This window comes from Atractosteus spatula, chromosome 18 (assembly GCF_055471065.1).
Source record: "Atractosteus spatula isolate fAtrSpa1 chromosome 18, fAtrSpa1.hap1, whole genome shotgun sequence".
NCBI classification, from domain to species: domain Eukaryota; kingdom Metazoa; phylum Chordata; class Actinopteri; order Semionotiformes; family Lepisosteidae; genus Atractosteus; species Atractosteus spatula.
Window position 1 is genome coordinate 13,006,821 of NC_142723.1, and position 23,847 is coordinate 13,030,667.

The 23,847-nt window shown below is 46.0% G+C and overlaps 1 protein-coding gene across 2 annotated transcripts in view; it reads right to left on the bottom strand.

The window, feature by feature from the left end:
• capn15 (calpain 15) overlaps window positions 1-23,847 on the bottom strand; it is an 85,923-nt gene that overhangs the window by 12,216 nt on the left and 49,860 nt on the right. For both annotated transcript variants that reach the window (XM_088936502.1, XM_088936501.1), the window contains exons 3-6: window positions 8,295-8,503; window positions 6,290-6,473; window positions 2,204-2,427; window positions 44-169 (exon numbers count right to left, since the gene is read on the bottom strand). In XM_088936502.1, coding sequence (XP_088792628.1) covers window positions 44-169; window positions 2,204-2,427; window positions 6,290-6,473; window positions 8,295-8,503 — 743 coding nt within the window. The remainder of the gene's footprint in view (window positions 1-43; window positions 170-2,203; window positions 2,428-6,289; window positions 6,474-8,294; window positions 8,504-23,847) is intronic.

Genomic DNA, 23,847 nt, shown 5'->3' on the forward strand with positions numbered 1-23,847 from the left:
CTGGCGACACCTGGCGCCCCGTGCCAGCCAGCGCCCTCCTCACCTGTACCCCTGCACGTCCCGCACGTCCAGGATGGAGTAGGCGTGGCGCGGGCGCAGACCCAGGCTCTCGTACACGGTGTCGTCCACCTTCATGTTGCCCCCTCCACAAGAAGCGCCCATCAGGAACCTGGCAGGCACACAGGGCGACCAGTAAGACCTCAGACACTCGCTACACAAATGGCTCCATCCCCATCGTTTATGTGCTGAAAAAGCTTAAGGACCCTAAAACTTGATTTTCAGGGAAACTGAACCATAAAATCAAACCTGATCATCACAGGCTTCCTTAAAAAATTAACACATACAATTTACAGACACAAGCAAGGAAAACTGGACGCTCCTATGAAAACTTGCGGGTGTTCAAAACTTTTGACCCATGATCTCCAAAACTCTCACTGAAGTTGTGGTTTTAAAAGATTTAGAATCAAACTAAAGCCTTGAAACTCCACATAAGGGCATTATATACTCTGCATTTTGACCTGGCCCGGTATCTGCTGTGAGAGATTAATTGTCAAGAGAAACGAATCTGTGACGATCAAAGATGTTCCTTCGATGGAGCTTAGGAAAATCAAGACTCCCACACCCCACATTTTCTTTAACAAAATGATCCCTGGCAGAAACCTGCAAAACAACCATCATTCCCCAAACAACTTAACGGGCTTATCAACAAGTCACTGATCCCTCTTTGTGTATCTATGTATCCCTCTTGAGTAAACAGAACTGAAAAGTAGAAAATGACACAGAGTTCAATACAGTTCACAAAGAAAAATTACCCATTCGTTTTACTTGTTAATCTTGATCATGTCTCTGATTGGACGGGGGTCTTCCCTTAGGAAATACGAACACAAAACAAATAAGGATCGAGAGAGATAGAGCAACCGGTGAACTCTAACCACCAAGCTGGAAGTCAGGAGGACAGAAGGAAAAAAAAATCAGACGTTCAATTTTTGAAACAAACGTTAAAAAGATGAAATGACATGAACTTGAAAGAAAAGTGCGCCGCAGCTCTTTCAGGTCCTGCAGAAGTTTCGCTGAGCATCATGGAAAGCTGTGCCCCTGGCTCTCTGTTAATGCCATCGTTGTCAGAAGGCGATCGCGTCTCTGAGGAAGCATTGATTGCTGAGGAATCAAGGAAGCGCAGCTGCGTCCACACAACCTCCGTGGCGGCTGGAGCCAACGGACAAATAAAACGGACTCCCACTGCGAGAGCCCCGCCGAAGCCGACTGGCCTTCATCTTTGTAAATACCGTCCACAAAAAAAACAAATCGACAATATTCTGTTAATTCCTCTTTTCTATCATGCTGCTCACTGAAGTGTGAAACCAGACTTCTCCAGCTACCGGTCGTCCAGGGTCTGAGCCTGAGAGAGCTCGTTAGTCAAGACGCCCGGGGTTTGGGTTTTCATTGTTGGTTTTTCACATACTGTATATTCCGGCATGTGGTTCTCCGAGGTAAGTAGACCAACAGGACACCAGACGAACAGTTAAACAAGATAAGAGGACGTCTAGGTACAGCAGCTTTTGATCTGAGGATCACATCCAGCCATTTCTTGGAAAAACCTTCAACAACGGGTGGACTGGAGCAACTGGGGCAAAGATCCTCACTCAAAGGTAAAAGAGCAGTGTCTGCGGTAGGGTCTCGAACCCAAACCCAACCAAGTTTCAAGTCGCTCTGTTTGAATGTTGCTGAATAATGCCTTCAGACCCGCCGCCCAACCCATTATAATCACATGCACAGTGCTTTACAGAAACATGTGTCAGGTGGGGGCTGCACACTGGTGGTGCTGGAGGGGAGTCCCCATTACCTGTAAAGCGCTTTGAGTGGAGTATCCAGAAAAGCGCTATAGAAGTGTAAGCAATTATAATTATTATTATTATTATTATTATGTGCAACTGGCAGTGCATGTGCAGAAGCAGCCAACCCATTTGTTTTTGCATCATTTACGGCGCCTGCTTTGATGCGATGGAATATGTCCCTGTAAAGCAATGTGCGCTGATTATAATGTCTTGTTTAGGAGTTATGAAGGGCCTTGAAGCTGTTATGCAGCATCTGCCCCCACTACAGTGCACTGGCCCCAACAGAAGCTTGAAAGAGTTCATTCCTGTGCTCTCCTCCCCCCCCCCCACCAAGCTACGTCCACCCGGCCCGTCCCTGCACGGCTCACCCTGCCTCCTTGGAGCTGAGCATCTTGGCCCAGATGAGGTCGGTGTCGATGGGCTCCTCGCGGGGGTTGGTGGAGCTGACCTGCAGCATGAGGCTGTCGCAGGGCGCCCCGGTCAGCGTGGCGAGGCCCTCGATGGCGCGGCCGGCCTGCAGGGCGAAGTAGGAGCCGTGCAGCTTCGCCAGGGCCTTCTCGATCAAGGCCACCCACAGCTGCTTCCGCTGGGCCTGCAAGAGACGCAACAACCCAGACCTTCACACGCGTCTTTCCTTCTCGTGTTCTGGAGATGTACGGTAGACATTTTAAGAAACAAATAATCGGTAATGACTTTTTCCCCCGTTGCATTATGATTACTCCTGGTTCCACACAGCGCATGAACCTGAATTACACTAGTACGGCACGCACTCCCACACACCAGCTCGCAGGGACAATTAAGAGACCCCAGCTCACCTGACCAGACTTCCTACAAAATGACAAGGATCAGAAGCACCTGAAGAAAACCAGCAGGACAAGACACACTTCAGAGCAGGTCCTCACCCAGCTGGAGTCGAACCCAGAACCCGGAGCTGACACGCTTATCTACAGAGGTTTTGGTCATTTGACATGTTGCAAACTCCACAGCTACTGGCTAGAGAGTCAGCACCTACTGAAGAAGCTGTGCTTCTCTCAGTGATATCACTTAAGGCCCGCAGGTGCCCGGGAAGTCAAGGTTTGGCTAAATAATCTCGATTCCACCTCAGCACACTTTTGGTACATTATTGGGACGAGATCCAGTTCAGAATTCACAGACCAGACCAGACCAGAGTGTACAAACCCAGAGTGGACTTCTGCCAGGACACTGGGGTTAACACCCCTGTCATCGTGTTCGTAATGACTAGGCGGTCAGGTAACTTTGGTTTAATGTCTCATCAGAAAGATGGCCCCTCCTACAGCACAGTCCTGGCCTTATCACAGCAGTGGGGAGGGATTTCTGGCAGTCTTAAAAACAGGGAATCCTGTATATGTACTCTGTGGTTTTTAAAGAAAAATGCAAATCTAATCCAGATGAAAGAAATCTCAGACATTTGTGAATCACCTCCCGGGGATGCCCAGTCACAGTCGGCTAATAACGTGAGCCATGCCTGCACTAGTGGCATTGGGACTGTAGAGCTAAACAGATTCATTCCTCAGCAGCCCATTATCAAGGTTTGAAATCTATTTATATTTATGCTTGTGCTCGAAGCTTTTAACTAGGACAAACAACTAAGACTAAAGCAGGGGCTTAGCCCTAGATAGTCATGGTCATGCAGACTGTATAGTTAACCTGAAAAGTCAATGGACAGAAATCTAAAAAGAATGTTAACTTCTCTTAATGAAGCAACTGGTCGATCCAATGAAGTCATTCAGAGCTTGGCTGGAATGAAATCAAGAAGACGCCATGAATCTTCAGAAGCCGGGTGCCTGAGCCCTCATCTATAAGTCGAATTATTTCTTTTCCAACTACTGTTGCAGGAACAAGAAAGGAGACAGAGTGCTGGCAGCTTAACCAGGAAACTCCTGGTAAGAGACCCAGGTCCAGCTAACACCTAGCGAAAAGCTCTGAAAGTCACTTCAGAATGTTTCTCAATGCTTCTCCATGGAAGCTGATTGCACACTGGAATCAGGACTTTGAATTGCACTAAAAAAATAAATCATACTCAATGATGCACTAATTAGTAATGTATCTTATTGCTGGATATCAAATGAAAATGTTTCAGTTTACTTGAAAATGCATAAAACAAGACATTTAACCAAAACAATGCAGTCTTGCAAAAGCTAAACATTATTACTTTAGCGAGCAAGGATGTGGTTTATTTTATTGATGTTCTTTTTCATGGAAAATAATGTAGCTTTTGTTCTGCAACTGAGAGCATAAATAAATTCTAGAAAACAGACTTCAGGCCAGCCTGGGCAGTGTGGTGAAGAGGATTTACATGCATGTGTCTGCGAGAGGGGAACACGCTGATCAGAAACTGCGGCAGAGACAGGAACCTATTTCAGTGTAGGGGTCTTTGCTACTTCACCTACTCCTCTTCACAAACAAGAGGAGGCCAAGGGATCAGTCTTGTCCGTCTGGCAGTATCAGAGTGATCCTAGGATCTCATCCAGCTGTTTCCTGAAAGACTCCAGCGTTCTGGCTTCAACAGAATGGCTCGTTCCAGAGACCCAAGTTTTGCATAAAACAGAGCCTCCTGTTTGCAGTTTTAAATGCACTTCCACTTGAATCCTCTGGTTTGGGTGTTAATGGTGATCATGATTTACTGGCTACTGGCTTAACTTAACTTAAATACTTGGATTACAGGGCAGTCAGTACAGGGCAGTCCCTTAAGACCAATAATGTATCTAGTATCTCCACCCTGGACTGATCTGTTCGAATGTGGTGACCAAAACTCTACACAGTATTCTAAATGAGGTCTTGCAAGCGTATTTTGTTATCACAATACCCCTCGAATTAAATCCGCGATTAAGTCATGTCTGCTCCAAACAGAGTGCCATGAGCAAAACCACCAAATGTCAGTGCACACCAGAATTGACTCGGAAATAATCCCAAACACTGCAGTTAAACACAGCCCTGCCTGTGCACTGCTGCTTGTCAAGCAAGATTTGTGCTCACATATCTGATTTATCAGAAATAATATAAGCTGATAGTAATAATAACCTTTATTTTGCAAAGTGCTTTTAATGAAAAGAACTTCAGTGCATGAGTAAAACTCATGCCAGTAATTCTAATTTGATGCGATCTGATAATTTGATTTGAACAAGATACAGCCATTAGAAGTACAATTTCAAACAGACCTACAATATCCATTATATAATTGAATCTAAATCTTTCATCTAAATCTGAGACATGCAATCTGTTTTTAAATATCAACACTGCCGCCATGGGGGCAAGTCAAAAGGGTGTCTCCTTGCTTTTCGTTGGTCAGTTCCTTCCCAGTCACGAGACAGATCAAACCGACAGGCTCTACTCAGGAAAAGCAAGCCTACTGTATATTCACTTGCATGTCACTCCATTCAAGGCTCACACTCCTACAGCTTCTGCCGGTTTCAATCACGAACTGTGGATAGATTCCAATCGTTTGCTCAAATACATTACTGACAGATTATATGGGATACGATCCTGAAGGCAGGTGGAAATTGATTAAATCTGCTGATCTTTTTTTTGGGGGGATAATGTGCATGACATCATGTTTGCTCCCCGACACATCAGCAGTTAAATCACATCAGCAAGATAAGCATTATTTCTTTAATGGTTCAAATAACAAGCAGGGCCCAGACACCCTTTTTAATAAGAACACTAATCGATTATTGCCCCATTCCTAGGAGCACCTCCTCCATATTTGAGCTTACTGCTGCTTTTGGGGCTGACACAATGTTTTTAGAAGTGTGATATAGAAAAACATCTCTGAACCATGAGTAAGGAAGGCAATGCAAAAATCTGCACACACTAGAGCTGAAACTGTGGGTGTTCCTAGCAGCTACGAAGGCTTTATGATGAAGGTGCTGCGTTGCTTCAGCAAGCACAGTAAACGAAGAGGGGAAAAGATCCCCTTTGTGACAGTCGCGTGTAAAAAACGGAGGGAAATACTACAACCTGCTCAAAGGACGTTGAGCAAAATCCAGTTCAATCCAGAAACTCCAAAACACTGAAACCTGTGAAACACGCAATGGCAGGAGAAGTGCAGAAAGATGCTCTCCATATTAAAAGAAATCTGCCAGTCTTACACATATTAACATTCATGAGGCAACGGAATGAATAAAACGAAATGGTAGGGTACATTTGGTCAATTTGAAATGCTGGACTTTTGTATGCTTATTTTTGATTGATAAAAAAATCGGTCGCCCATTTTACCAGTGTCATCTTGCTGGCTTTAAAATTTAATTGCTTTTCAGAGACTCCTAACGCCTCTCTGCACCTTCAGCCAGATGCGTCTGTCCTTCTAGAAACGCTGCCTGACGTATTTCCCTTTTCCTGCTTTGACCACAGAACTGGATCGGCTGGGTTTTAGCTCAATGCAAGACCGGGTTGGACAGACCGCTTCGCTGTACTTCAGACGATGGCCCGCTCACCTGGGAGAAGAGCAGGTACCCGTACTCGTCACAGGGCAGCATGTCGTCCACCAGCACAGTGGTCCAGGTGCCGTCCTTGCACAGCCTCACCTGGTACGCCCCCTCCTGGCAGATGGCCCGCGTGATCATCACCCTCTCCACCAGCTCGGGCCTCTCCGCCAGCACTGCCAGGGCGCTCAGGAACCTGCCGACGGACACAATTACTGAATTACTGCTCTCATCGGGGGTGGCGCAGTGGCTAGCATCGCTGCCTCGCAGCGCTGGGGCCTGGGGGTTCAACTCCAGACCTTGGTGTGCTGTCTGTGTGGAGTTTGCATGTTCTCCCCATGTTCGTGGGGGTTTTCTCCAGTTGCTCTGGTTTCCTCCCACAGTCCAAAGACAAGCTGGTAGGGTTAGATGGCTTCTAGGAAGCTCAGAGTTCAGTTTATTGTCATATGCACAAGTGCAATGAAAGGCTTATTAGCATGTATGGCCTGTACAAGACATTAAGGAAAAACCAAAAACACAGAACAACAGCAGCAGCAGCAGCAGCAACAAGTTAAATAACATGCATCTTAGAGAAAAAAAAAAAGAACACATCAGTGTGAGCCAGTGGTAGGGGTAGAGTTCAGTCATCTGACAGCTTGTGGGAAGAAACTGTCTCCGAGTCTGGACGTTTGTGCCTTTATGCTCCTATAACGCTTACCAGAGGGAAGGGGGGAGAAAAATGAGGAACCAGGGTGACTGTTATCCTCAATGATGCTTCCAGCCTTCCCGAGGCAGCCAGTAGTACAAATGTCTGCAATAGAGGAGAGCTGTACTCCGATGATGGACTGGGCTGACCGGACCACCCCCTGTAATGCCTTCCGGTCAGACAGCGAGCTGCTGCCAAACCACGCTGTCATCCCACATGTGAGCACACTCTCAATAGCACAGCTGTCAAATGCGGTAAGGACAGCTGAAGACAGTCCACATTTTTTCAGCTGTCCGAGGAAGTAAAGGCGTTGTTGTGACTCCCTGGTGGGAGTGTGTGTTTTTGTGTCTGTCTGTGCCCTGTGATGGACTGGCATCCCATCCAGGGTGTACCCTGCCTTAAGAGCGCTGCTTGCTGGGACAGGCTCTGCCTCCCCCGCCTATCTGATTATGGTTAGAAAACGGATGGACAGATACTTTTGGAGGGGGGGGGGGCACATCCTTTTCTGTTTCATTCCATTTGCAAGCCTTTTTCTTTCCAACGTATTTGACTGCTTGCCTTTGTAAAGCCCTTTTCCTCCCAAACGATCCGAAAACGCTTCACACGCAGGAGGTGGGGGACAGGTGACGTGTGGCAGCTGTTATGCGATGAGGCGCCGACAGCCCCACTCCCAGCACAGGTGGAGGTGGAAGGTCTTTGCCAGGTCAAAATTCAGGCAGAGCAGAGTGTACAAGCCCAGAGTGGAATCCAGGGGTTAACACCCCCTACTCTCACAGTGACATGGGGTGTTTTAATGACCAGGCGGTCAGGTAACCTCGGTTTAATGTCTCATCGGAAAGATGACTCCTCCTGCAGCACAGTCCTGGGCCTTATCACAGCAGTGGGGAGGCATTTTTGATACATTGTGGGGTGCTGTCTTAAAAACAGGAAACCGATCCTGTTTATGTGCTCTGTGGTTTTTAAAGAACAATGCATCGGGACTGTAGAGCTAAACCTTTGTGTGGAGGGTGGCACACAATCTATTTAATGTCAATTATTAATGTGCTAGTAAACACAGTGTAATATTTGGATTTGTGTCAGTGTGCAGAATATGCTTCAAACAATGCCATATGAAAAATAGGAAAAACAACAATTAAAAGACTAATAAAGCATTTAACTAGTACTGCACTGGGAAACACCATGTGTACGACTGCTAGTCTTAGTAAAAGACAAGTTATGTATCAATAGAACTTTAACTTGTTTTGAGATTCTCCCCTTTTACCGAGGCACTGCTCAGTAAAAACGCCAGCTCATGGGGAATATGCCGAAGCGTCTGCACCGCGCGCCGCTCACCAGCAGTTTCCCAGGAGCCCCTGCAGGATGTCGGAGGGGCGGGGTGTCCGGAAGACTGACCACTTCACGCCGCGGTCCTTGAAGTTGTTGCAGTTGATCTCGTGGGGGCGGAGCCACTTCTTGACGCGCTGCTGCACGCTGTCGCCCTCCGGGAAGCCCACGGAGCGAGGGCCGGGGGGGAAACTGTCGTCCACAAAGTTCACGGCATTCTGGGAAGAGACCAGCACAACACCGGCGTGAGGCATAATGCCAGCAGCCATATCGCCCTGCAACCCACTGAAGCTCAGCAGGTGTGAGCCTGGCCAGTACCTGGATGGGAGACCTCCTGGGAAAAACTAAGGTTGCTGCTGGAAGTGGTGTTAGCGGGGCCAGCAGGGGGACACTATACTGTAAAAAGTCGCCGTCCTTCAGATGAGATGTAAAACCGAGGTCCTTACTCTCTGTGGTCATTAAAAATCCCAGGGTGTTTCTCAAAAAGACTAGGGGTGTTACCTCAGCGTCTTGGCCAAATTTCCCCCAGGACTTTACCAGTTATGGCCTCCTAATAATCCCCATCTCTGAACTGGTTTCATCACTCTGCTCTCCTCCCCACTGAGAGCTGATGTGTGGTGAGCGTTCTGGCGCACTATGGCTGCTGTCGCATCATCCAGGTGGGGCTGCACACTGGTGGTGGTGGAGGGGATCCCCATTACCTGTAAAGCGCTTTGAGTGGAGTGTCCAGAAAAGCGCTATATAAGTGTAAGCAATTATTATAATAATGTCAGGAGAGCTCGCTGCTGGCTGCGGCAGTGCGGGGGCGAAAGATACATTTGCTATGTCCAATGGAAAACAGCCCGATTCCATTATCTATCCCCAAGTTAACATACATGAACGCAGCAAGGCTGGAATATCACTCCATTTTGTCCCCATGTTAGGCACATCAGCATGACGCATCCAATTAATCATTTAAATGTCACTTGCTTCAGGCCTACTCACAAGCCATGCTTTAAACTTCAAACGTTGGTGAAGTATATCTGTAAGCACCGCTGTAACCCTAAAGAGATCAGATTCTAAAATCCGCGTCCACTCAGTCTAAATCCCTGATCAGCACTGCCAAACTATGACACTGCCTTAATTACACCACCTACAGTACATATCAATTGGTTACAAAAAAAAATGATGACTGGTATGGTGGTTTGTGTTAGGAAGGGAAACTGAAGTGTGTTACTCTGACTGAAAAGAGTGCAATACAACATCTGCCTGCACTGCCTCTTTTTTAAGCTTAACTTGGCAAACTGCTAAGAAACAAAAGAGGATTCATTAATGCATTTGCATGGCATTATATTCATAAGATGAAATGGAGCAATGAACCTGATAGAGCAGTGATCTCCTCAGCTTGCATGGTGCTCCTTTCCCCCCGCGAAGAGAGACACCACAGCTCAGGAAGTCATTCTTGCTGATAATCGATGCACTCTACTGTCACGAGAGACGTTTACTATCGTTCCGACCGGAATAAACACGCAGGGGTGGAAGTCATGAATGATTTCCCTCAGTCTCTACTGCTTTCCCCCAACAGAATCCCATCCTCTGCTCCTCAGTAAATTAGCTCTGCTCTCTAAAACACTACTGAGGTCTAATATAGGACCTGTAATGAGCTTTAAATAGTGGTAAGAAGGAGCCTGTCTCTTCCTCCCTGTCTTATGTGCTCTGAGTCTGACTGTACAGACTCAGCCCTGAAAAGACTCACAGAAGAGCACAGAACTGGAAGCCCTTTGTAAACGTACAGGCCTTCAGGCCTGTGAAATGTGTATGCCTGCTGCGATGCTGCTGGGAACTGGACATGTCCTGCTTATTCAGAGTGGTAGAGCACAGAAGACAAGGGTCACGTCATCCCATCACTGCCTTGACTCACAGAGCCAGACATTTCTGTACTTCAGATTCTTCCATCTGTCCACCTTGATCAGTACTTTAATCCACAATAAGCACAGCGTATGGGGTGGTAATCTCACCGCACAAGATCACAGACTTTTTTAAAACTTCAAATACAGGATCACTGGCACAGCCTTCAAGTACCTTTTGATCATAAAGTTGGAAAAGGTTCTAAATGCGTAAAATCGCACTGCAGACCAAAGGAACGCTGGGTCACAAACAGCAGGCCATTTTACTTATTGTGCACATTTAAAAGAGCAGCTAGTTGACATGCAGATTTTAATGAATAGTTTAAAACTGTTCACCATTTAAGCTTAATACATAGGTTCTTAACCTCATGTCAGTAAACCCTGGCCTCAATTTACTGAGAAGTCAAACACAGGCAAGCAGTTGATAAAATGGTCTAGACAATTAACTTGAAGTACATGAGCACTAGTATTCATGTGAACAGGTGCATGTAAGCATGAGAACTTAATTGTAGTGTTCTTTATTTAGCTGTTTGCCTGAGTTTTTGCAGTTCTCTCCTTCAGTCGAACCGTTATAGTACACAAGCCTAGCTTTCATTTTTAGCCAAACAGAAAGGCTCCCAATTATGAGACGAACGCAGCAGCTGTCACCCCCTGAGTCTCAGGGAGGCCTGACCTGCTTTCCCCAGCACCGTGCCTGTTCTGAAGGATGTGTCCCACTCCAGCTCATTTATCGTTTGATAATGCCTTGAAGCATGAGAATGCCCGGAAATAATTGCAGAAGGAAGATAAGGGGTTCCCCTCTGCAAAAGGCGTCTTTAAGGCTTCTTGTAACAAGAGGAAGAGCAGTTCCCCTGCATCTGAGCACTCTGGTGCGAAAAATCCCAAAATAGGTCAGCATAAACACTTACAATTACATTTGCAAATGAAATGCGTTTACAAATGAAGCGTTCTTGACATGGCGATAACCTACACGCAACCTTTCATTGGGCTCAGCGCCCCTGTCCACGCTCAAGCAAGAGAAGGGCCAAGCGAAACAGCCCACAATGCTCAGCTAGACCTTTGCCCGCCCAGCGACTGATCGGCCATCTCGTCGGACCGTTTTCTGTTTTGTCCCAGGAACCGGGAAGGCGTTCCAGATATATTTTATCCCGCACGCACCCGGTGTGGGACGGCCGACTATTTTAAGTCTCGGCTTGCTCCTCCGACGTGCCCCCCCCCCGGCTGCAGAGACGCGGCGCTCGGCGAGCTCCACAGGGCCTGAAAAGGCACCGTTCGGCTCCGGCTGGAGAAGCGGCGCGTCTCTCGCCCACGTCCGCGCAACGGGGCTGCCAAAAGAGCCGTTGCTGTTTAGGAAGCTGAGAAAGCCGTGGGTGACTAGTCCCAAATTGACTCACAGTGGAATGCCACGTGCAGGAGGCTGCAGAGGGAATTTTGGTCGTAGTCCGTCAATAACATTACCCAGAATTAAACTAGCAATATCTCGCCTGTAGAGCTCAACCAAGCCAGCCTTTATTTAGGCGGCCAAGGGTACCACTTGCAGAAAAGTGCCTCCTGACCTCGGTCTTAAACGCACTTCATTGTAATTTCTGTTTGCATCCTCTGGTTTGTGACACATCCTGAAGAAGGTCATTGTACCGACTATGGCAATATCGCCATGCAAATATCGTCAATACACTGGACTATGTCACTGGTTACAGGGGTGCCCATTCTAATCAATTTTGAGGAACCTCAGCAGCCTTACATTTTTCTAAAGCTATGACATATGACGCATCTTGTTCTTCGCCTCTGGGGCCCAAGGCCACATGAATGTCCCAGTGAAGTACAGAATTTGTGCTTAGCAAATGGAAAAAAAAAGAAAAAAAAAAGATTCTGCCAACAAAAGAATGGCTGATATAAGACTAAGTCATTTAGTAAGACTTAGTCATTTCTGCATCGGCCATGAATACAACAAAGATGGACAACAAAAAATGAATATACAAAAGTGACTATTATGTAGGAGAGTCAAGACAGGCAGCAGAGAAAAGGCCATCTGTTCTGCTCTGTAACGCAACACAAAACGTGATCAGGACCTGCAAGACGGAGCCCCAGTGTCAAAGACGGGAGACAGAGGCGTTAGCTTCCCAGACGCTGGGATTGGCGTTCTGGCCAGGCGGGCACTCTGGGGGGCAGCTCACACGTGTTGGCAGTTAGGACCATTCCAACGAGTTCTGGCTGTCAGCGCAGCGCTCCCTTCACGCCATCTGCGTCTCGATCTGCCCTCCGCTACGCCAGACTACTCGAGCGGGCTTCCGGGATTAAAGGATTAGGCTCGTCTTTGCATGAGATGAAGAATTAATAGTGAGGGATGGGAAAGAAACATGACATTATACAGCACCATGCTCTGCTGGAACTGATTCAGCAAGTCAGTCACATCCCGAAGATATTTACTTCATTTCTGTAAATTAGAAAGTTCAGTGCAGTCACTCGCAAAGTGCATTCTCCCATTCAGTGTGGCAGGTTTGTACCTGGCTGATGCCACTCTCAGCTGCTACAGATCTCTTACATCCCGAAAGCAAAGGGGCACCCATGGGTAGCATGTTCACTAGTGGCGTCCCAGGGCACAGCAGTCATGAGGACGAAACCGGCCCCACACAAACTGCACTCTCGAAAAAAGACCGCGGCAAACTTCAAAGTCGAAAACCGCTCTCCGGGATGTTTCGGAACATTAAAGTTTTGGAGGGCTCCACCAGTGAGAGGGAGCGACTGCAGCAGGCAGAGCTTGAAGTGAGCTGACCAACGAACAGACCAACCGCAGCCACACAGTGAGAGGATGTATGAATGAAGTGGAGAATCATTCAGAAAACTGCTCTAGTCATCAAATGAAAAACCCTGCAGCACCAGCTTTATCAAAGAAGCATCAGATGATGTTTTAAGCTGGAAATATATCATATTGATTCTTTAGCATGTATAATTTAGTACTATACAAAAAAAAAACTCTTATCAGATGCATTATTTCTTTACCAATAAAATATGTACTGCTCAAGAAAAATTCTTCTCTCACCCTGGCAATACTTGGAAAGACCTCCGAACTACTTAATTGATTTTAATTCTTAATTAAAACGCTGTTCTTTATACCTCAACATACAGTACACCTTTACTGCTATGGAGAAATCTGGCACATCTGGGGTAGAACATGGAATTCTTAACTATTAAGAGGTAAATGATTCAGATACCTTTGAATGTAATGCAAACTCATAACTTTTTTAGGACTGTAAGAGATTAAAGATCAGTTGCCGTTCTTAAAATAATTCACAGAAGAACAATCAAGCACTTTAAAAACGGCAGACTACGGTATATCTCGGGATAATATAACCGGAAATGAAGAATTCAAATTGCAGGGCAATGACTTTCTATATGTAACTCAATAGCTGGAACACACTGAAGATTTCCACAGGGAGAAGGCCTCAGATATGCCACTAGAGATCCATTTTAATTTTTTAAGAAGACGGAAAGGTTGCATTATTGACCACCGAATTCCCTAATCGCTTAACTTGTGCTTATCTAAAGTACTGCATAGGATATATTTTTTTAATATCATTATCGATTTAACAAACGTGTTCTGTCCAACCTATTTCACTCTTTTCCCTTGCAACTGTCACAAGATCAATATGTTGATTACAGACCTGAAACCACAACGATTCTCTGCTTATGCCTTGTTTAGACGTTCAAGTTTCCCCCTGGCTGGGCACACAGGCTCACGGTACAGTTTTATTAGTAATGCAGCCCAGGAGACAGTGAGTAAAGAAAAAGTCATGTCTGGCAGCCTTCCAACATTAATAATTATTTAATACTTCCCTCCAGAACAACAGGCCTGTGAACAAACAAAATGGCAGTATATAATCCCACAGCTGCATCTGAAATGGACCAAATAAAAGCTGCGATCTGCAAGTACTGGTGGATTTTTCTGTTCTTGGAATGCAGCAAGCTCCACTTAACGTATGCGCGTTTTTCAGGGTATTTTAATACGGAAAATGCAAAGAATTTTCAATTCTCGGTGTAAAGCAGATACTCTACATACTGCACATCTGGCGAATTCTGGAATACTACAGTCCATCAGGCTTGGAAGCTGACTGACCGATGATTATGTGGATTTAATTTCTGGAATTGTGAAATTCAGTGCAGTCGCTTTCAGATTACATCGTCCCATTTCGAGTGTGGCAGGCCGGTTTCCTTGAGGGCTACTACCTGCCTGATACAATTCAAAGCTGCTACAGGCCTCTCTGACACAGTGCAAAGGGGGCACCCATGGCTGGCCATGTTCTCTCTGTGGTGACACAGCCTTAACGGTGTGGCGGAGTGGTGGCTCTGTGGCTCAGGATCTGCGCCTGTGGCTGGAAGGTTTGCCGGTTCGTATCCCGCGGCCGGCAGAGAAATCCTACTCCGTTGGGCCCCTGAGCAAGGCCCTTAACCCCAGCTGCTCCAGGGGCGCTGTATAAATGGCTGACCCTGCGCTCTGACCCCAAGCTTCTCTCCCTGTCTGAGTGTCTCAATGAGAGCAAGTTGGGGTATGCGAAAAGACAAATTCCTAATACAAGAAGTTGTATATGGCCAATAAAGTAATCTTAATCTCTTAATTTTAACAGCTGTGCCTAGCTCTTGTATTTTAATACAAATACGCACATATTTGAAATGTGTTTTGCATGCCCAGCAACCACCTCTGTAAGCAGAGAAGGAGGAAGTGTAGACAGGCTCCCCTGAACTTCCCACCCACTCAGCCAATCGCCCTTTGAGGCATCACAGGCTCCGCAGTGACGTACAGGAGAGGCGTGTCTCTCACTGACATCGCCGCATGCCGTCAGGTATCCGGGGAGACGCAGGAGAGGGTGGACCCTATCCTCAGGGGCACTGCGCCAACTGCGTGATGCAACCCAAAGACACGTCCCGGGCTCCGACTTGCCAAAAAATGTAATTTGACTCTTCCAAGAATGGAAAAGGGTGGTGTCTCAACCGCTTGTTATAGCAATGCATCACAAAAACGGTGCAGGAGTTCAAGACCAACAGACGATCCTGCATATGAAGATCCTTGGCCTTTTTCGGCAATAGAAAATTTATCTAAGACTTGGGGTCATTAATCAGTGAATCCTTGAATGTGATCCGAGCCTTGATTTGATCTATCTGCCCTGCTGAGTAAAGAAACATGGAGCTCACCATGTGAAACCAGGAACGTCTTTTTGACATCATGCTCCCAACTTAGAAGTGTTGATAAGTTTCATAATTACATTCCGATAGGGAGCAGAGCATGAGGTACAAGTTCAGCATTTTAAATCTTGCATTTGATTCCAATTCAGGTGTTTTGAAAGGACGTGCATGTTCCGCATTATTCTCCGATACGGCTTCCGAACATGAGGCATGGTAATTAACGCACAGCTCCAAGGAAATGTCTTTAATTGATGTGAAATTGCCAATATGCGATTTGCTCATCCAAAAACATGCTGTCCAATGCCAATAGTCAGTGTTTTCTTATCTCACTGATAATCTTTTAATTAAACTTTAAAGAGGTGACATTATAAAGTCACTACACTTTCCAAAAAAATGCCAGAATCAAAATTATAACCTTGGAAAACCTGTTCTGGGGAAAGTAGGTCACACTGATGGGTATCAGTTTTAAATAGGTTTGGACCAGATCAATGAGGCTCTTTCTAATAAGCTGTGGGACGTCTTTACAGGAAGTCAGTTCTGTTGGATCCTGTGGCTAACAACCAGGGAAAATCATATTCTCAAAAGAAGCACCCCCAACATAAACCCAGGAAATGCAGTGAGATTTGAAGCGACACTAACAACATAATGCTGATTTTACAATCAACAAAAAAGCTAGGTTTGTGCCACTGGTGCACCAGAGATCCTTTTTTTAAATAATGACTACAGCACGCTTTTCTGTCAAGAGGCATCCACTAATTGCAGAAAACCCATCTAAATACAGTAAACAAACATGAAAACATGGTGCGTGAAAGATATGTATTGCACACACACATAATAGAGCACTGGGGGACAGCTGCACCTGGAAAAGCCCCCGAGACTCAAATCTTCAGCCTGTTAATATGACGAATGAAAGTGATGACTGTCTCGTAAAAATGTGTCCTTCAGAACTGCAAACGAACGGCAACGGTCCTCTCTGCTGAATCACTTCATATTCAATTTCCGGTCCAGTGCCCTGCAGCCACTGAAATAAACCAAATGGTTCGGAGTTTATTTTTAGCCACGTTATCTATACAGGCTGGTGGACAGAATTACAGCACCAATAAACTGAAAGTCCTGGCCCTGATCGATCACCTCCAGGACATGCTTCTCTCCTGGGGGGAGAGGAAGAAGGGGGGGCAGACACAAAAGGCCAAGAGGCAGGAAATAATGAACCCACTGAGTGATCAAGGCTAGCGGACGAATGGGGAGAGATTGGGGGTTAAGCAGTCTTGAAAAAAACAAAGAAAGAAAGACAGAGATAAAAAAACTGCATAAGGATTAAGGGTTCTTATTAGAAACAAAAACCTTACTGCCTATAACAAAATGTCCAAAATATGAAGATATCTCCATCCTAATTCTCGGATTGACAGTGTTCCTCACTGTAGGCCGAAGAAGGCTCCACGGCCGAAACGTTGCGTTTTCTTTCTTTTCTTTTCGGCATGGAATAAACCTATTACTTGTTCCTTTGCAGCCTACGCAGGCTGACGCAGCCCCCCACCTGAAGAACACTATGCTGACTCAGCTGAAGTGAAAGGTAAGTTCGATGATAACCTCAGCTCTCCCCGACTGGTAGAAAAGAGTGAAAGGGGAGGAGCTGCTATAACACGGGATTATTCGTTTGACCAATTAGACCACAACACAATGGCGCGCCTTGAATAAACTTCTCTTAATCCTGCTCACTGAGCACGTAAGAAAGACTGGAACAAGTTGCCTAAACCTATATTGGTTGACCTCCTACACATCTTCCATTACAGTCATCTCTGTTTACCCCTTTTCCCCATTTTGTCAATATAAATATAAAGCACTCAATCTTAAAATATTTTTTTTTCCGGCTTCTCTGCGTATTTTCCGGATCACGCGCACCAAAGCCCCCCCCCCCCCCCAGATCCCAAAATGGCAACACGCTTTTAGACGATGCTCAATGGGGACCCTGCCCACGCGCCTAGAACGAGTCCTACTGCTGCTGGTTTTCAAAGGGGAGCGAGATCGTGACACGGCAAACTCTCCTGTCAGACTCTGCGGCTGGGAGTGTCCTCATGCGTCTCTCTCTCTCTCCACCGAAGGTGCAGGAGCCATAGCCAGAGTGAATACTAACATCATCTCAGTATATTGTTACAGCACTAGGTGACGGAGAAGTGTCTCAAGCTCCGTCACTGGGTCTGGCCTGGACCCCCTGGAGGTAGTGGCCGAGAGGAGAATGGTGTCCAAACTAGAGGCCATCATGGACAACGTCTCCCATCCCCTCTATGACATGCTTGTAGAAATGAAGAGCACGTTCAGCAATAGACTGATTCATCCACGGTGTGACAGGAAGTGCTACAGGAGGTCATTCTTGCCTTCTGCCATAAGACTGTACAACGCATCCACCTTGCGTCTGGGCAGAGGCAACATTGACAGTGACCTGTTTCTGGACTGAACAGTAAACTGATACATCGTTTTCTTTTCCCGTTTACAACCGTTTTGGGGCAATATATGCCAGGGACCTATGCAATACATTTATATTTATATTTATATTGTGCAATACGACTTTTTTGTGTACTGTTCTGGTTTGTTCTTTGTGTGTTCTGGACTGTGAGTAACTTCTTAGTGCACTTCTCACTGAACTGATTGTATTGTATGTATTGTATTATTATTATTGTATCATTCGTTACATTGGGCTGTGTTGTCTGTTAAGCTGCTGTTGCACTGCAATTTCCCTCAGGGGATCAATAAAGTATCTATCTTAGATTTTAGATAAAGTTTGTGACGGCTGGAAGATTAAACACCTCTAACTTCAAAGCAGAGAGGCTGTTTGCCGAGGTCTGGGGCTCCCTTGAGCAGAAACAATTGTAAAGTTTGTTTTGGTATAAGTTGTGGGTCAATGATTAGCAAGGAGCAGGACAGAAACAGACGATACAAGATCACATTAAGAGCACAGAGAGAAAGAGGAAGAGACAAGAAGCAGGCAACAATGAGAGGAGAGAGACACCCAAAGGAGTGGGGACGTGAAGCTTCCACCAGGTGAGAGCCCCGACTTCATGATCACCCAAACCAAACCTGACTGGAGCAAAGTATTTGAACCTTGTTAGAGAGAGCGTGCTATTCTGTGTTTGTACGGAACTTGGGTTTCCTGGGTAAAAGATACCATTTTATGAATAGGGATATAGGCTCCCATTTATTTTGTGGCATCAGGGGTGCAGAGATAGAGATTTAACTGTAGGGTGCGTTGTATTTAATTAGAAGAAACCTCATCTCTTGTGTGGCCTCTGCAGGCATTAAGAGCTTAGTGCTTAGTATCGGTCTGGGGTTTTCTGGGTGACCAGAATGTTTGGCCTCTGAAACGTTTTGTTTATAAATACTGTTCATAAAGTAACTTGCGTGTTGTACGTTTTGTTGTATGTAGTGCGGTTTTATGTGTTGTCATTGTAAATAAATATGTGTTTAACCAAGTGTGCCTGGATTATTACTCCTCTCAACAAAGCTGTGCCAGGGAACAAAGAATTCACGTGCCTCAAATTATACCAGCCGCTCAGGTGTATCGCTAGAAAGCACTTACAAGTTGGGGGTTCTGAAAAAGTATTTCACTTATTGACTAAATTGCTCGGTCAATTCCTGATTTTCACCAGCTTTGTAACCCCACATTCGTAGCAATATTAACAAAGACCAGGGATGCTAGCACTGCCATCGCGATGTATACTCACATATGACCAACCTAGCCACAAGTCTCGGATTAAAGCAAGCAGGTCACAGTTTAGAAACTCTGACGTCTGCTTCGCTGACCAGAGACTTCTCACTTCAGCCCTATGAAAACCCTCCATCAAACGCTGAGTTAGCAAACTGCAGGTGCCTTGTGGGTTGTGGCTCTGTCTCAATCCAGGCCTGTTTTCTGCCTCCTGTTCCCTCCTCAGGCTCTGCCCTTGTGCGTTACAGACTTGCTGCCAAGTTGCATTGTTGGTTCTTCGGCAGATGACGGGCTCCAAGTGAACAGGGAATCACTCTTCCAAACGCGGCCGATCGGCAGGGGCTCCCGATTTCTCGCAGAACAAGACTAATCGGAATTTTACGCTGAATTCACAAACGGCTGTTGTTTAAAATCCCAGAGCACCGCTGCCCGTGAAGGTCATTTCAACTGAACTGTAGTGCTCGACCACATGGAAGCCCTTTTTCTTTTATTTAATCAAGCTGTACCTAATAAAACGTAACGCAGAGCTGTCTTTGGGGGGGAAAGGAATTTCATTCCCATTACTGCAGCGCAGTGAGCTTTGATTCTCACTCTCGAGAGAGCCGAACAGAGCTGCAGGAAGTTTAATGCCATCCTAACAGTGCCTTCAGAGGGGACCTTTCAGATTGAGAAAATACTAAGTGCAACCGCCATCGCTCGTTGGACACATGAATTCTGTTACCTCTTTTGGAACTGAAAGTCACACTAGTTTGGACGGTATATAAACAGTGAAGCCTGAATTCCTTATTATTAGCTTTAACACAGAACACGAGCATCATAGAGTTACTAACCGTGCCATTGTCTTTTCTTAGGAGAGACAGTATTATGTACTCTGTCGATCACTGTTGATTGGTACCAAACGGTACCGGAGCATTCGGGCCCGGACTACCAGACTCAGAGACAGTTTTTACCCCCGCACTATCAAACTATTCAACTCCCAGCCTCTCTCACCTCTGATCTGAGCCCTCACAGTGCCTTCTTTCTTACCAAAAACTCACACATTGAAATCTACCTCTACCTCACATGTCAAGACGCTCACTCCCCATAATTTTCTACCCTTTATTTCCTTCTGTTGATGTATGTTTTTGCACATCTGATGTTGTTTTGCACATTCCCTGTTACCTGTGGTTGTTTTGCACACTGCCTGTTGTCTCCGTCTTTCTTTTATTATACAATTGTATTGTTGCTCTTTTTCGTACTACGTATCGTCTGAGAGCTAGCTAAATAGCATTTCGTTATACCATATACCTGTATATGAGTACAATGACAATAAACTGGAACTTGACTTGATTGATCAAGCTTGTTTCACAGCTCTCTGTAAAACATACAACCTTGATATTCCCCCCCCCCCATTCAATTCAGTCAGTTCAATTCATAGAGAAGAGAGGCAGTAGAGCTCTTATCAAGTGGGGGTAGGCCATGGGCCCTGGAGAATGGTGGTATCCATATCCAACTCCATGCACAAATCCTTTAAGCCACAAAAGCCCTACATTATAGTGGGATGGACATATACTGACATAATTGAAAAGATTAGGGAGCGTGCATTCGAGCGATCGGACATGGCATTCCAGGAAATGGCATCGCCGGAGCCTACATGATTTAATTCCTGGCGTCGCCCGAGAATGAAATATTTAACGGGCATCACGAAAACTGGTGCAGAGAAACAGAGTGACAGCTGTGGGAGGCTGGGGCGTGATGCAAGCCCCACACAGGCCGCGTTGGAAGCACAGGCAGAAGACTGGACGCGTCTGCGCCAACACACACGCTTTCATTCCACAGTCTTTGAGATCCTGAGTAATTGCTCCTACAGCCACTCTATAAGGAGACGGCCTTTTTCCTCTTCCCGTGGGGAAGGCGGGTCGTTGCCAGCGCCCGTGCTGTTTATTTTTAACACTGCCCGTAAGAGAAGGCTACGGTTCGCAGCAGTGACACCCCTAAGCTCCTCCTCTTCTGTGTTACCCCCAAACTGTCTTGCTGTTTTCTAGTGCGGGCATACGCTGTATATAGGACACATTCACGCACATCCTTTCCTCATGCAGATTATTTCGTTCACTGCAGATCAAGAAGCTTAGAATTTAAGAATGGTAATAAACAACAGGAGGCCTTTTGGCCCACCTAGTCTGTTTGGTGGCGAGAAGTTCACAGAACCGAGAGCGTCCTCCAGCTCTTTGCTGAAGGAAGTCAGGCTGTCAGCTTCAACAACATGGCTGGGCAGCTTGTTCAATACTCCCACTACACTTCGGGCAAGGAAGGGCATCCTGGTCTTAGTTTTAAAAAGATTTCCGCATGAGCTGTGAATCCCTTGGCTTTTTTCTTCTCTACAACTTGATTCGAGCCTTCACAATTGCTCTCACTCACACTGCATCCTGATTTAATACGGATCACGCAAGGATGTTGTCCCCAAAATACTGGCTAGTCCCTTCCCCTGGTGTTGATAAGAGAGAGATCACTTTATTGGCCCTATACAATTTCTTGCATTATTTGTCTTTTCATATAGTCCAGCTTGCTCTCCATGAGACACACAGACAGGGAGAGAAGCTTGGGGTCAGAGTGCAGGGTCAGCCATTTATACGGCGCCCCTGGAGATTTTGGGGTTAAGGGCCTTGCTCAGGGGCCCAATGGCGGGCCGTGGGATTTGAACCAGCAACCTTCCAGCCACAGGCCCAGATCCTTGGCCACAGTGCCGCCGCTCCGCCCCATCTTCCCCAGTGATGAATATGACCATTTCAAACACAGAAATAATGTGTAACTGAGTTATGCCCTTCTAGGGCCATGTTTGTTAATTAACAAAAATAATTGGATTTTTTTTTTTTGTCCGGTAGCAATAATTAATTCTGTTCTACGCACTCTAACAGAAGTTAATTCAAAGCAACTGTTACCAGAGGGAGACCACCAACATAATGAAAATTGAAAACCTAAGGCGCCATCTCCAAACAGCTATTAAGAGGATGGAAAGACAATTACATCATCAAAAGCCTCATTAGATTGTTTAAATGACAGCCAAAGAAAAGACAGCAGTCCCAGAAGCACACTTTCTCCTTCAAGCACCACAATCAGATGCAGAACTAGTGTCCCATGTTTCTAGTTGCTGACTGCAAAACCAATGAAATCTCCGAGTCATAACAGATTTTAACATCCATAGGACCATCTGTCTATATGTGGTCCCATTTGTAAGGATTGCATTGGGCTGCTTTGTTGTGGTTCTCATGATCCAGTTTTATTGAATAGATCATCTGAGCGTCGTGTCTGCTTGTACGCAGGTTTATGAAACCTGTATATAAACAGGCATGTCTTGGTGTGCATACTGTGTACATTAGAAATTAAATTATATAGATTTCCACTTCAGAGCAGAGAATCTGGGATAGTGCCTCTAAAACACAAGCACAGAACTTCATGATACAGCTGTCTGAGAAGGCCAGATTAAGCACCCGGTACGTATCCACCTCAGATCCTGAATGTACTGCGGCATGACCTTCACACAGTGGTTTTATACCGATGGTGCAGAACAGTGTAATCAGAACTGCCACTGCGTGGCTCTAGATAAAAGCCTGTTGGGCAGGGGGGGGGGGTGTGCCCTCTTCTGTTCGGCACATCTGACCAACAATTTAACAATAACTATTAAAAATTAATCACAGAGTGTCAGCAGAGGTTCAGCGCCACAGCCCACGTCCTTTCCACCTGTAGCTTTCCAAAACTGTAGCATTTCACTGAGCTGATGGGAGTGAACAATAAGGCACTGGCCTGGTTCAACATTATTCATTCTTTGTGGTCTCCAACTTCAGCTGAATGAGATGGAAATGACATATTATATTGCTACAGAGAGGTAGGAAAGACTTTATTTAAAGGAGACTTTAATTAAAAGACTTGGCAGGCTGCCTAGCTGGGTAAAAGCACAGCACATACAGTTATTGCTGCGCCTGACCAAAGATGTGATACAATCATCAGCAGGTTCAGAGCTGTCGTTTGAAGATTTTTTGTAAAACTGAAAAAAACACCACTGATGGCCAACACGGATATAAATGAATAAAGTTCTACATATATTTTACACCATTCCAGTCACAGCTCTTGACAATAGCGAGTCAGGGTTTTAATTATCATGCCCTTAGGTCTTCTGAAGGTTATTTCTGTACAGGGCAGCCAGATTTCACTTCAGACTACGGGCTTTTCAGAAGGAGCTAACCATTTCGCGTGGGTTTAATAAGTATGCTCACAGCGTGCTGCGACGGCCACAGAGCTCCCAGTTTCATCTTCCCGGTGTTTCTCTGTGACCCCCTGCAAAAATAAACTCCCGTCGCCAGCACCTCCCAGATCTAATTCCAATTCCGAGGCCGGCTGGACCCCGATTCCCAAAGAGCTGACGCGCTCGGGCAAATTAGCATTCCGAACATTAAATAATAATGAAACAACGCACAGAAACTCTTCCTTTCAGCTCGAAGTGTTTAGCGCTGCAGAGACGAGTCACTGTTTTAATTTGTTCCCCTCCTCGACACTCGGGCGGAGATCACAGGGCCGTCACCCACGGAAAGCAGTGGCACGCAATGCAGAAAAGCTGTGCGGGGACGTGCTCGGCGGGCTTCAACATCAGGAGCGCCGTGGACTGTCAATGCCTGACCCGCGGCCGTGCGCTGATGTATTTTAGTATCGGGAGACTCAATTAGCACGTGATCGCCGCTATTAACCCCGGAAACATCAGCTCACAGCAACTCGTGCAAGAGAGCGACGCGATCAGCATACAGTGCCTACTGCAGCTGCACGGTTA